The 15,621-nt window shown below is 34.8% G+C and overlaps 1 protein-coding gene across 1 annotated transcript in view; it reads left to right on the top strand.

The window, feature by feature from the left end:
* Positions 1-2,404: 2,404 nt before the first annotated feature.
* The window catches only part of Ppp1r3a (protein phosphatase 1 regulatory subunit 3A), a 32,212-nt gene continuing 18,995 nt past the window's right edge, over positions 2,405-15,621 (top strand). The window contains exon 1 of the mRNA XM_052172432.1: positions 2,405-3,192. Within this exon, the coding sequence (XP_052028392.1) occupies positions 2,405-3,192 (788 nt within the window). The remainder of the gene's footprint in view (positions 3,193-15,621) is intronic.

Genomic DNA, 15,621 nt, shown 5'->3' with positions numbered 1-15,621 from the left:
CCCATATGTTTCATAAGCCTTCTTCTCTCCACCCACTCTCGAATCACCTCTCTCCTTTTTCTCTGTCCTGATACTCCCCTCCAATGCTAGATCAAGCCTTTCCAGGATCAGGACCCTCTCCTTACTTCTTCATGGGAGTCATTTGTTATGCGATTTGTGCCTTGGGTATTCAGGGCTTCTGGGCTAATTAATATCCACTTATGAATTTCTATCCAGTAAATACCTCATGACACTTTCTGCTTTTAAATTCTTATACTCATTTCCTTTTCTGAGCCTTAAGAAATGGGAATAGTTATTATGCAACTGATCTGAGTTTGGTATACTAGCCATGTGACCTATCCTGATTTGGAGTGTATAAATAGAGCCTTATAAATAGACGCTTGGGATTATCTTACTTGAGTGTACCACCTACATCCTATTTATTTGACTGCCGGATGATCTTTTTTCTTTATGTGAAAAAAAAGGTACTTTGAAATGTTTTAATACAAAATGGGTAGGGAAATAAAAGTGGAAAACTTAGCTTTCAAATGCTCTGCTTATGCTAAAATTACTTTACCTGCGCAGCTGAGGGCAGGGATAAAATGTTAAAATTAAGCACTGTGGATGTTCAAAAATGGAATATTTTTCTATTGTTCAAAAATGAAACAAATAATATTAAATTTTAACTAGATACAAATATCAAGTCATGAAGATGAGCATGGTATTTATTGTTTTTTGTCTTTATAAGCTTCACAGGCACTTCAACTAGGGTCAGCTCATTAACAGAGGAACAGAGTTCAGACAGGAGTAACAAAACAATTTTTTAAAAAAGCATGAAAGCACTGGAGGCTTGATAAGTAAGAAGAAACTAGAAAGATGAGGTCACTCTATGTTAGCAAAGTGTTGACCAAAGGGACATGCCAGATCCTGTAATGTAATGCTTTTCAACTCTAAATTGTGGTAGTTAGCACAAATTAAGAAAATATTCTTTATTGAAAATGAGAAGTCTAAACAGAAGAAACTACATCAAGTGAACAGGACCATTTTCAAATGTGCATCCAATTTATAAGACTATAAACACAAACTATGTCACATGTGTCAATAAACTAAACTAATGATATTTTCCTCACGTGACCTATATGGCACCTTATATATATCTTTAAAAATGCCTATCTTTAACCGTCCAATTTGCAGTTCTATCAATCGGCTGCTCTGAAATGATTTGTGTGGTACATACAATACTTATCCTAGCTATCTAAATGAGATTTAACCTAAATATTTTCATTTTCTTCTGATCTAGGTCCCATCCATTTCCACCTTCGGAGGATAAATTCTCATTCACAGAATTTACACAATTCAAGTTATATAATAACTTACAGTATTTATGAAATTGTCATTGAAAGACAGGACACCATTGCAGCTCCTGGTGTCGAAAAACAGTCACCACTTTTACTGTATGTTTTATATTTTAATTGAGTTCAAATTACAGATATTTTAAAGGTACCATGCTCATTGTGTTTACCATTTCAAAAGGTCTCCATGATGAGTACTAAAACTACTAAAAATTTCTTTTGAAGCTTTCCAGGAATTTGCCTCACACACCTGTTTTCTTTTCCCTTTGTCTACTCAGCTGTTTAATTATTTTAATTGCTGCAAGGATTCAATTTTAGTGTGTAGCAGTATTTTCCCACTTCATGCCAGCCTTTTCAATATTGTGTAGAGACTTTAGAAAATAAACTATGAGGTGATGAGCACACAGTGACATTTATTATACACATTTCCCCATGAATAGGACATATTTCCTGCTGGAGAATTTCTGTGCTAAGGCATATGAGTATTTACATTTTTCACATTTTTCATTTTGCTTATTTTCAGCACCTGTACTTGATCCCTTCACACTCAAAGTTTGAGACTGCAAGTCTCAAGAAACTGCTAGTTATGATTTTGTATTTTTAGCAAACTTTAAATCTCTGCAAGCTACAGATGTTCACGCATTCCACTGTCCAAACATGCCTGCTTCATGGATTGACTCTCCTCATAGTACATATTCATTATTTCCCAGCTTTTATTTCTTTTATATGTTTGTATCAATTAGATCAAGCAGAATTTTTATCCTTAGTTTTCATATTCTTTAATGACAAAAGTAATGTTTGACGTCTCTTTAGAACTGAGCTCATCAACACATGCAACTTTAAACATCAAAAGTGAAATCTGGAACATCCTGGCCAGAGTACCTTGGATGCTATCATATAAAAGGCCTTGGAGTCAGGCTAGCATAGTTTACAAGCCATTTGGATCTATTTATAGGGCTGACTTCTTTTGCAATGTCAACTGTAACCTTACACTTATTTTAAGCCTCGGTATCTCAGATACCAGCTTCTACCAGTTGTACAGTTTACTCTTATTTGCTAAATCAGAGAGACCAATGGAGCCTGCTGAAGTACCTGGTCAGATTAACAAAGATAACTTTTTAGAAGTTCCTAATCTGCCCGATTCTGTGTGTGAGGATGAAGAAGTTAAAGCTACCTTCAAGCCTGGCTTCTCCCCTCAGCCAAGTAGAAGGGGGTCAGGATCTTCTGAAGACTTGTATCTGGACACTCCAACCTCAGCTTCCCGGCGAGTTTCCTTTGCTGACAGCCTTGGATTCAGTCTTGTGTCTGTTAAAGAATTTGATTGCTGGGAATTACCAAGTGTTTCAACTGATTTTGACTTACGTGGGGATATTTTCCACACAGATGAATATGTTTTATCTCCACTGTTTGACTTGCCTTCTTCAAAAGAAAAGCTTATGGAGCAACTTCAAGTCCAGAAAGCAGTGCTGGAGTCTACTGAACATCTTCCTGGGTCGACAAGTGTGAAGGGCATTATTCGAGTTCTGAACATTTCTTTTGAGAAGTTAGTGTATGTGCGCATGTCTTTGGATGACTGGCAGACACATTATGACATTTTAGCAGAATATGTTCCTAATTCGTGTGATGGTGAAACTGACCAGTTCTCTTTTAAGATTTCATTGGTTCCACCTTATCAAAAAGATGGTGGTAAAGTGGAGTTCTGTATACGCTATGAAACTTCTGCTGGTATATTTTGGTCAAATAATAATGGCACAAATTATATACTGGTTTGTCAAAAGAAAAAGAAGGAACCAGAGCCTGTAAAACCACTGGAAGAAGCTCCTAGCAGACAAATAAAAGGCTGCTTAAAGGTAAAATCAAGGTGAGCACATGTTCTATAAACTTGAATGTTTATAAAATGTTGTTATTTTGGATGTTAGAAGAAATGACAATTAAATTGAAAAATGTGTTTCTTGTTCATAAAAATAATGGTATGTCAGACTTAACAGGTCAATCCTGCTTAAATAATAGCATTCTCATATTCATAATTTAGGAAATTCATGTGTAATACAATAGTATGTGTTGTATATCCTATTTGCTTTGATTACAAACCCGGAATTATAGATGCTTCATTTACAAAATTATATTATTTAGAGTGCATTTTTGTAATGCTTCTGAAGTGCCCATGCTTTACCCTGCAATATACTTAATCTATATAAAATGGTATTTCAATATGTACCTGGTGCTCAGATATTTGTAGATTTTTCAGTAGCTGTAATAAAGATTTTAATTGCTTAGTGGGTTCTATAAAGACATTTGGAGTAATCTATACCAGGTTAAAACATAACAAAAACTTATTTATGAACTAACAAGAAGACAATTATGAGTGAAGTATACATTGCACATAAAACTTTATAATTATATCAAGTGTAACATTATGGAACACAAATCACTTTAATTTTGTAAAAGTAAGTGGAGCAGAATAATTAAAAAAATGACCCAGATAGAAATAAGGATATTCAGCTATACTGATGAGAATTTTGGGACATGACCCCTCATTAGTAACCTGGCTTGTCTGTTAATGTCGAAATATAGAAGTAGCCTTGAGCTCACTCTGTAGTACAGAGCTGGCTAATTTCCATGACAGTAAGTCAGCAGATAAAACACTCATAAACAGTCAGATATCTGTGTGCTCCACCCTGCATCCGAAAGGAACAGGCCACTTCCTCTTCTAGTGATGGGCAAACGTTTGATTATTTTCTGTGTGATAGTCCTAAGTATTGCCAAACAAATAATTTAATAACTTCAAAAGAAACATTTTGATATGATGAAGAGAAAAATGTATAAAGAGTGAAAACACTCAGAATCTAAGTGCTAAATAGAAACTTTCAGAAATTCTTTCGAGAAGATATTCATAATTTTATGGTTTAATGGATAAAAAATTAAGTATTGATTACCAGAATTGTTGATCTAGTGGATTCGTGAATTATGCTAATGTCAGTTAAAGCAATCCAAATATATGCGATATTACACTTTTAATTTTATGTTCATGTCATTTGAAAGAAGCTTAGTCAACTTTGTGAACTATTCTAAGTTCCTTATTTCAAACTAAACTTTCTTAATCTGTAATTTATATTATTAACAGAAAACATGGTCATAACTTCTGCTTATGCTAAAATAAAAATTAGACGTTTGTGAAAATACTCAGTAACATTATCTACAAAAATAAACAGTAATTCAATGAAATTCAAACTAACCTCTGCATATAAAAGCTATGCAGTTTTAAAACTTTATTTAATACTTTAAAACCATGCAGCCAGGCACTGTTAGAGCAAGCAGAATTTAAGAAATGTAAAAATATTTGGCTAAAGAAGTGGTTTTTAACTCAGTATGTGTTTCTACAAGTTAAAAATCTGGCTTCAAAAGTAGTACATTCTGAATTGAGTTCAAAAGTCTTTTGTGGGATAAACTAAATTTCATTTGCTACCCAGAGTAAACAGGGGGCAGCTGATAGGCCTGGCTTAATCATGCACTCTAGCCATGGTTTGATTGGAATATATATATATATATATATATATATATATATATATATATTCACATACACCTTTGTATTCAGAACAGTAATCATCAGTTCACAGCAGACACCACTCAGGTTTTAATATTGCTTTGGAGGAAAAAAAGAACTGAGAAAAACTGAACCACAAAATGGTCTGAAGGCCTGTAAAGTTTCCTAATGAGTTATGAAAATGGAAAAACCTCTTTCCTTCGAAACCACAAATACATTTTCTGTACTTCTATAACTTAAAAATGACCAACATAATTCAAACCACATTTTGAAGAAAGCATTTGCCTCTGGAGGAGGCTTTCTGTGCTGAGTTTCAGTCCAACATGAATTTTTACATCTGATTTATATACCACTCAAGATGGAGTGTATAAAGGAAATCCTGACAGATCCTCAGAACAGCATGTGCCATAATAGAATATTTATACAGCTTTTCCATGATATAATTTATATGCAATGTGCTTTCAAATATTCCTAAAACTCACACAGGAGAGCATTATCAAATTTCTAAATGAATAGCGCAGTTAGATTTCACTGAGAAGAATTTGGTTAGGAAAAAAGAAGGCCCCCTCATTAGTATTATTTTACAAAATGCACTTATGCTTAAAATAAAATAATAGTCATTTGATAAAAGATTAAAGTTTCAACATATCCTTCCTATAGACAAAAGACTTGTAAGATCTTAAAGATCTTTTACAACAGTTCTATATTCACTGTGCTGTTTGATTTGAAGACATTTCTTTTCTGAGATAAAAGTAAACAGAAATTTGCATGAATTTTTGTTTCTTACATACATGTAGATTAAGAATAAATAGTGTGCAAAATAACTCAGAGTTAAAATGAAAATTAGGATGACCTAGTGCACAGAGTAACAACTCATTTCAATTACTCTTAATACCAAAGGTAATTTGCTATCAGTGTCTGTGAGATTGTGTTTCTTGAAAGTGTCAATAGTCCCTTCAAATAAGTATAGAGCACACTACATGCACACATTGGGTGTGCCAAGATTTCAGTCCCTTCAAATAAGTATAGAGCACACTACATGCACACATTGGGTGTGCCAAGATTTCTCTTATGCCAATCTCCCTCACAGGCTTGGTATTTGCATTGTGGAAATTTTTCTCAGGTTAGAGTTTGTAAATGTCTTTTTGGTATGGTGTGTCTATTTTTATTTGAGGCTTGTTACTCTATGTGATTTGAAACATTTAGAGAGAAAGAAAATCAGAGTTAGTTACTAATAGGTATATGACTGCAAGTTACCCAGAGTTTCTAGTATCAGTGAAAGCATGCATCTTGACATTTGTTAGGTGTCACCACTCATACAGCAGTTGAGAATGTGTTAGCAAAGAAACTAAGCAATGTACTGATTTATATAAGTTAAAAAGAGAATGCAGATATATTATGCTTGAAAAATTAAACATATTTACGTTTGAATTCCGTCTCTCCCATAGAGTAGACACCTGGACTTGGGCATGTAGGATTAAGTTCCTTTCCATTAATTGTGAGTAACAATAGGCTACTGAGGATATACCTGACATATCCATTATATGCATTCATGAGTATTTAAGTAGCATGTATGTGTATATTAGCTTCCATTTCTTAGGAATTTACTAACAAATGAGTAGAAGTTCCAGTTACTTGCTTTAAACAATCCAAACTAACTAAGTTCAGGAATCTGTAAAAACCTATACTAAGGCACCTCTTTGCAACCTTTTAATTTCAGGACTTATATATCATCAGGTGGAGAATATTCTTGCAAGATTTTGCCTAACAAGAAAACTTAAAGTTTCAACTATCTTGCGATATGTTTGACCTTTGAGTATGGGAAGAGAAGCTAGTCACTGCTAAAATTTCTGTATTTAATAGACAGAAACTGAAGTTCTATTTTTTTTAGAAATGTTGTGGGGTGGGGCTTGCTGTGTGTCAAAGCACACATGAAAAAGTCAAAGGACAACGTATAGGAGTCATTTCTCTTCTTCCTCCATGTGGGTTCCTGGGATTGAATTGGGGTTATCAGGTTTGGCAGCAAGATTTTAAAGCCCAATTTGCCATCTCTCCAGTTCCCAAATACCATTCTTGAAGAAGTAAAGGAGGCATTACTTTGGACATTGAACAAACTCACCTTTTAGTCTGAGCCAAAATAAATAAAAATAAAAGGCACCTATGGTAGATGGCTGTGTGGCGTCTTGCTATTCTTCTTAAGAGATCAGCTTACTTACCTGCCTTATAAGAATATCAGGATGGCCAGAATGAAAATTAACTGATATTGTATCTTTAAAAATTCAAATGAATTTGAACACATACAAGTTAGGCATCCTAAGCTCTCGGAATTGTCACCATCATTAACATTCTACAGCAAATAACTAATTTCCTGACCCTTGGACTCAAATTTATTTTTTTCTCCTGACATCAAACACTTGGTGTCCAGATCCCAAAAAAATTCAATTGTGTAAATACAGGGACAGTGTGCTGAGCCCTATGATACTAAACATAGTGACAAATTGGTAAGTGAGGCAAAAATCTTGGGCCTATGAAGATATGGAGAAACTCTGGAAGAACAGAGCTCAGAGGACAGATAGGAGTATGGGAGAGGGTGAAAAAGAACCAACAGAGCCAATCCCATAGGCTGTGGCTATGTGGAAGCCACAAATTAACAAATAAATAATATATATTTGTGACTTGGGTTTTTAGATTGCAAGGTCAGAAAAGAGGCTTTCCCAGATTTTTTTCCACACCACCTGCCTAATGTGTGTTCTCCAGTATATACAAGATGATCTCACCTGGTTTTTTTTATTTTATTAAGTGAAATCAATTTATTATTCTAACTAAAGAAACAGTATGTATAGGTGTTGAATGGTATTTATGACTTGGCCAGGTGAAGGCAAGTAAAGCCCCCAAGTGGCCTTAATTCCAAGAAAAGAATGACTGGTCTTCACTTTGCTTCATACTTGACGTACAGAACCAGGCACATGAAGGAAAGGGAGAGAGAAATTCTTTCTAAAGTGTGGTTTTAAGAATACAGAACGTTTATCTTTCAGAACAATAAAATCGTGAAAACGAGGCCAAGAAAAGCAGTAGAAAATGGGTTTGAGCTAAAGCCATGGTGTATGTTCCAGCCGTAGCCACTGGACTGTGAGACTTCCTTAATTTACACATCCCACATCGGCTGCGATCCTGGAAGTGGTCCAAAGCCGTGTAAACAGCTCCACGAGGCCTCTGGGACCTAAGGCGTCCCATACAGAGCTCATTTTGAATACATACTAATTGTGGACACTTGGCCTATTTAAGGGGAGGGACTTCTGGCAAGGCCTCGTGGAAACATAAAACACAGCTGCGCAGGCCCCTCAAGAGGGTGTGAGAGCTGCCAGCTGCTTCAGTGAGAGGCCAACCTGCTGACTGTCCTTGGAGACCCACCAAGGTTCCATGGCTTCCTAATGCTGTGGAAGCCTGCACCCTTATAGGCCTAGACTACTATTGCATTAGTGTGAAGCTTTCTGCCTGGAGACATGAGTAGGGGGTTGTCCTGCAGTGTCGACCAATCTCTAGTAAAAGGAATCACAGTTAAAGCCATATCTCGCAAGTCCCTGTGATAAGTTCCCCCTGAGTCCATTTCCTCCTTTGACACCTATCTTCAACCTGTAAGGTTAGAGAGAACAGTAGAACTATGAGCCAGATCCCTTATTATCTACCAAAATATGGTGGTATAGAGCAAGCTCCAGGTGGATTTGACTCTCCAGTGTCCTGTTGCACTTAAAAGGTACGCTGCATTCTGAATCTTTGCTGTACTCAGGGTTTGAGATTTGAAAGTTACTTTTCAACAGAAGCACAATTTTGCAGTTTTCCAGTTGGTGTCAAGAGCTTGCTGAATGTGACTAATTTTGGAAACTATTTATATTACCTTTCTTGGGGGCAGAAGGAATGATAATGAGAGGCGAAGCATTTTCCCATTTACCCTAGGCACAGAGCTAGACACATTTGAGATGGTAAACTCTGGAATTTATCACCACTGCCATTGAGACGACGTTTTGGAATATCTCCAAATGTCAGCAGCGACTTGGTTTGGTGCATATGTGTGTAAATTTTTATGTTTCTTATTGCAGCTTTGCCCAGTAGTAATTATTATTCCAATTTTACATCAATAAAATCGAGGCAAGATACAGTTTATCCAAGCTAAAATGGCAACTAGAGTCAAAGACGGGATTTGCTTTGTATTGTACTTTACTGATTTTAGGACCCAAGTAGAGAAGACTATTCCAGACCCAATCTTTGTCCCAATTACCCATGTAAATATGCCTTGTTCCCCACAGCAGTTTGATCTTTAAAATTCATTTGCATTATCCATTCAAACTCAAATGTCGATGTGCTTCAGATCTCAGTGAGCACATGATATCCCTTACGAAGGCTGAGTCTGTTCTTGAGGGAGAAGGCAGGTGTGTTAGAGTGTGAGTGCATATGTGTGTGTTTGTATACATATGAGAATGATACATATAAATGAGGATATAAGCCTATTTGAAAATTGGAGTCTAAGTAATTTTTTAAAATGAATTATAACACGGTTTTAAAGTCATGGTGTATTTTAGAAGATGCTCTTTGCAACAAACAACTCTAGCTACTTGGATTTCACCATGTCATCTAATTATATTCATGATCAGAGGATAAAATTTGTATAATATGTTATATATCTTTGCATGTTTGTAACCTCTGTGTTTTAAGGAATGCTCTGTATCCTACCAAGGTACACACATTTCCTCAGACAGAGTTCAAATTTGTCCTGGTGCTTTTCTGATGTCTTAACTAATATGCACTTACCTATGATTTCTTTTGAAGGGTTAATTATACACCTTTGTTCCTAAACACAAAATGAAAAATACCCAAATAAATTAATGATTTGGACTTCTGTACTATTTGTTTGTAGAGAGATCTGCTGGGAATTGATTCTAATGCTTTCTTGATTCGGCTGCCAAATTGTGAATCTGTGTGTCCAGGAGCTGAAGATCCCAGTTCCCAGTTGATTTTTGATTGATTAATAAGGAGCCAAAGGCCAGTGGTTGGGCAGTGAGAGAGGCGGGACTTGTAGGTTCTCAGGAGAAAAGAAGGATCTTAATAGGAAGAGAGTAGGAAGGAACACCCCTGTCCTTCGAAGGAACAGGAAGGCGTAAAGGCCGAAATAAATATAAATACAAGAAGGAAAGTGGTCCCTAGAAGGGCTTCCCAGAAGAGCATTGGGAAGCAAAGTTAATGGAGCTGACCAGAAGGAGTCAGGGCAATAAGATAAAATACAGATTTAAAAGGTGTCAAGTCAGGAATGCTGGAGGTGAGATTGTTCTGGCTGTGGGGAGGTTTAGAAGTGCACAGCCATTGAGCTAGTAAAGACTTAACAAACTTAGGTGGCATATGTGTGTCTTTCATTTAGAGAGCTCTTGGGCTGGTGCAGCACTCTCTGGTTAATTAATTCACCACCACTGAGATCAAATATGTATTCAATAAGTCTATCTTTGGGTTGTTTGATAGTGTCTCCCTTAATGTTCCTATGCATGTTCAGTGCTGGCTATGAGACATATTCAGAATGCAACTACACAGAGAATTCTAATATTGTGTAGAAAGATTGTACTGTGTATGAGTTCTGAGCTTGACTTGATTTTTGAAATTGATAGCGGTCATTAAGATCAAAATAGTATATTCTCAACTTGATATTTGTAAATCTTGTTGAGTAGTAAAAGAACAAACACCTGCTTGTCTTTGGACAGGACCAGCGTACCAACACTACTGATGGAATTCTGACTTATTTTACATAATTCAGCTAAGATGAAAATGTACTTATTAACTATAGTATAGCAGAGAAACAGCAAGCTTCCATTCTTAAAAGATTTTAGTAAATGTCTTTACCTAATTACAAATCACATAGCATGGGTCAGGTAATGAAAGGAAACTGGCAAAACATTACCAACATCTGCTTTTGAAGATTAAGATTTTTAGCTTTATAAAATGTTGACAACAGATAAGTATTTAAAGTAATCAACAGAAATATCATATCTAGGCACAACAGAAAATGTGCTATATTCTTTAGCATGACCATATGTTTAAACACCGCATGACTGTGTTTAATGAAGTTATGATCATATTTTCTAACATTAATACATCACTTGACTAAATGATTACATTCTTTTTTCCCCATTGTTCTGTCAGTACTAAGGGTTCAAACCCAGGGTCTTGTGCCTTTGCCTGATTGATTCATGCTGTACTGCTGAACCATGACTTTAGTGTGTAGGATGTGATTTCTGAATGATTTTCATTGACTCAAATGTTTGGAAAATTTGTCTAATTCTATGCTTTCAGACAGAACAATGCTTAAAATTGCCAAGTGTTTATGGTTTCTTCCTAATTGTTTTCTGGGAATATTATATTATTCAGTAGCATGTTTCATAAAGTTCTGTAATTATAATAAGTCTATTCATAATATTTCATTTTTAGTCATTCAGTTATTCTGGATTTCAGTTGAATTAAATATTGGAATCTCTATGATTACACTTTAAGCAGATATAGTTTTATCATTGATTTCTATTTTCTGTATCAATGTCTTCAATAATTTTAGATGTTTTCCTTGAGGTATGAGTTAATAAACTTATAAGCTGACTTGCAGTGGCTTAGTTTAAAGTCAGAGAAAAAATAGAACCCTTTAACCCATTAACTGGTTATGGTCTGAATGACATCATCATCACAGGGAACTTACATTCCCAGATCTGAAGTTTGGAGGTATGGTGTGGGTCAGTGGCAGCTGGCTAAGAAAGTTTCCCAACCCTGCAGTCCGTTGCTGACTTCCCAATGGCAGAACTGCTATGATGGCATGTCTGTGCAGCACAGAGAAGACTTCAGTTCATGACATTAGAAGCTGAAGGTACCTCAGATGATCACCTAGTTTGTAATCTACACCAAAACAGTTGTACAATAATAACTTAAACCTCTTAGAAAAAAGTGGGGAATAGTTTAGAATGATAATTATACTATTGATATTGATATAATATTATATTGATAGATACTCAATTTTAAAATAAAATTTCATTCAATGAAATTATACAAGTAAGATATTAAAGATTGTTTTGAATAAATTGTAAAACACCAAAGTTCTGTAAGACAGGTGGAATTTAAAATGGCTTCAGTATATCATTGCATGATTAAGTCAATACTGTATCTAAAGCAGAGATCATTGAATATATATATATATATTCCTTTATGCCCCGCTGCGTGTATGTGGGTATGTCTATGCACATGTATTCACAATACCCTCTCCAAATTGCTAGCAATTTGGTTAGGGTTTTGTGCTTCAGCATTGCAATATCCTTGTCAAGGCTAAAATTTATAAACCAGGTTAACTTGTAGACAATCATGATAATAAAAACACCAATGTATTTTTTAAAGACTTATAAATGTGTTTATGTAAGAATCTTAGTGTTACTTTGGACGTGGCCACATTGTAAGGCTTACTCTTACTCATCATTGCTTATCATGCTTTCTTTGCTCTAATAACTATTGTCTCCTGCTCACAGGGTACAAAGAAAACAGGTTTCCTTAACTAAAAGGCTTGCATTGGACATAATAAATTTAATACAGCTTACTTTTGGAAATAAACAACATTAGCACAAACCTGCTTAGTTTAATATTTTTGTATCTGTCTTCAAAAGTCTCAGCCAGACAGCTCTCCTTGCAAATTGAGTCAGTGTATTGGCAATAGGGCATTTTGGACAGTTCCTATACAAATGATTTTACTCTTCAAAATTTCTAATGTATATTATAATTTATAAATTTTATATCTTAATGCATATTTACATTCCTCTGTATAAAATACAAAAGGACTTCCTTGCCAACCATTTCATTAAATCCTTTTTTCAAAAATAATTATTTACTACTTCACTCAGGACGACTGAAAAAAAAATCACAGGCTACGTTTTCCTGGCCATAAGTGGGAGGGTAGGGGGTAAATGTTTAGACCAACATAGTTAAATTGCAAAACTATACTCCTTTAAACCTGCAAGCAGCTTATTATAGATATAAACAAAGAAACTTAACTCAGGTTTCTCAATATAATCCTGCACAAAGCTAGGCTTACAGCTGATCCTAATTATGTTCCCTTCCATAGTAACCACTGCCTTACTAAATATACTAAGAATATTAAATCTCAATTAGGTAATGGACCATAAATGTTCTTGAAAATATATATTTAGAAAGTTCCTCAAAGTTTATACATACAAAACTATGCTCAAACTGTAGTAGCAATAGGGATGTTATAGAACATAATGTCTTATCAGTGCGTTGTGTGTTCAGTAATCCCTGTTAGAGTATTTTCATTTCTCCTGAAAGCACAGACATCTTCCAAAATGAAGCCTCTAGCTCTTTCACATTTCTTTACTATTTCTATGCCCCCCTAACTTAAACCATTTTTGTTTTCTTTATGCCTTCCTTCTTCCGCTCTTAAGTCAAGGACTTGATCAATTTTTCTCTCCTATTCAAGGATTATAGTAATCAAACTTTAAAAATAGGTTGAAACACACACACACACACACACACAACACACACACCATTCACACAATAATCTTATTATCTCAGTCTATAATATTTAATGACTCCATGTAAATTAATATGATTGCTGCTATAATAACCTTACTTTTAAGAAGATTGGGATATTGGTTAACACAGAGTAAGTAAATCAAAGCAGTGACTAGGTTCCTTAAATGCACAGACAACAATTACCAGAAAAAAATATTTGTCAGATATTCATTCATTTGAGAACTGTTTTTTGAACTCATTTTTCAAGTATTGTCTTTAACACTGTAGATATGTCAGTGAAAGACATCAACTTTGTTCTCTTGTAGCTCACATTTTACTAGATAAGAAACTGACATAAATAATAGAAGATTAATACAAGATTTTAGTAGATGAGTGCAGCTATCAAAGGAGAAAGGGTTCCATGCTCAAGGGAGCCATCCCGCACTGACATACAGTCCCATGGTCATTGAGTCTTAATTGACAATGAAGACAAGAGAAAAGTCTTGTTGAAGAGTTTTAAGGCTTAGAATGATGAAAAAAGACCTTCATGTTTTACAGTCTTCTATGGATATCTGTGCCTATTTCCTTCAGGGATGATTACTACCCAACAATTTGGGAGCACAAAGGAAGGGGAACCAGAAAGACAAGGATAAGTACAGGAATTGATTTCTTGTCTTGTCTGACACCAAACTCTCTACAAATCTTATTGTTTAGATCTTGGTTTTTACTAAATGGCTACCTTAGTAATTCTGTTTGAATGAAGATGGAGTTGTTAAGAGTTAGTGTGATCAAAGAAAAAAATTCCACAGCTGAATTTTCTTGTAAATTTCTAAACCACTGTATATCATTATTTGTTTTCTTAATTCTTTGTCTTGGATATAGGCTATGGTTTCTGTACAGAGTGGACAAGTTTCTGTAAACTGGCTTTTGTGAGAGGAAAATGTTTTCTATGAATCAGTGTAATGTGCATAGAAGTCAAGCTAACAATTGAAAAATGAATCTGAATGAGAACAAGTCTCTTCACTCATGTCCTATATTGGGAAAATAAGGAACAAAATAAATGTATTTACTCATATTGTTATGTGAAATATTCCTTTACACGTTATTAAAAGCCAAACTATTTGCATTATCCATTAACTTGCATTCAAGTCAATCTACTGCATGTTCTGCCTTTTTAAACAACAATCACCTCATGCCCATTATTTTCACCTGCAGACTCTAATTATTTCTTTTATGGGATCTAGTCCTATAGTGCCCTTGGTAATATGCTTTATGATGCTTGCATTTACAGTAATTGTTTGGCAGTTTGCCACTGAGTACAACAACTAGAAAATATTTTGCTATGTCAGTTTCAAATCTTCATAAACACAGTCAATTTTATAAAAAGCAGTAACAGTGAATAAATTGATACAATCATATATTTTACAGAAAGGAATCATATGTAATGTGCTTACTATAAAATACTAAACAAAATGAAATATGAATTCACTAAAGTATAAGTGCGTAATTTCTATGATTACTTAAAATTAATGTTTAATAGATCTAATTGTACCAGAAATAGAATATGCACACAATTTGTATCAACACTAGGGCATTTGCTTATGTTTATTGTGCTCCTCAGTGCCCCCCTCCACAATAAATCTGCAGGAACAAAGAAAGGGGTTTTGCTAGGTCTTAATTTTATTCTAGTCACACCTTCTAATAGTTAAAAACTAATGCTAACCAAAGTGTCTTCCACCTGGATACCTTGAGAAAAGAGACTAGTAATGTATCCATACTCAGGAACAAGTTCTTGGTACAAGGAAAGTTTTAAAGCTTTTCAGATGACTCTGGTATATGAGAGATTGAACGGAGAGTAAAGAAATGATAGAAATGTGATTGAATTGTAATGTTAAATATATCCAAAATCTGTTATTAGTTATTGTATCCTGAAAATGTAATAAGACTGTTTAAGCTATGGCAATCAGAAATACAAATGAAATGATACATTGGAAAAAGATCACATGAACAGTTTCTATGTATCTGTAGCTGCAGCATTAAGGTTCATGGGACAGAAATGCAGGGGATACGCTTTGTAGTTCTTTCAGGAACAAAAGAACACTATGTTGCATGGTATAAAGTAAATTTCCATTTAAAAATAAAGGGAAATTCTAAGGAGTGTTTCTCATTTTGAAGACACTGAAGGGTTAAAGACAGATAGTAAGACAC

The sequence above is a fragment of the Apodemus sylvaticus genome, chromosome 2 (assembly GCF_947179515.1).
Source record: "Apodemus sylvaticus chromosome 2, mApoSyl1.1, whole genome shotgun sequence".
In the NCBI taxonomy this organism is placed as follows: Eukaryota; Metazoa; Chordata; class Mammalia; order Rodentia; family Muridae; genus Apodemus; species Apodemus sylvaticus.
Note: the sequence above shows the minus strand (reverse complement) of the source record. Positions and strands in the feature narration are given on the sequence as shown.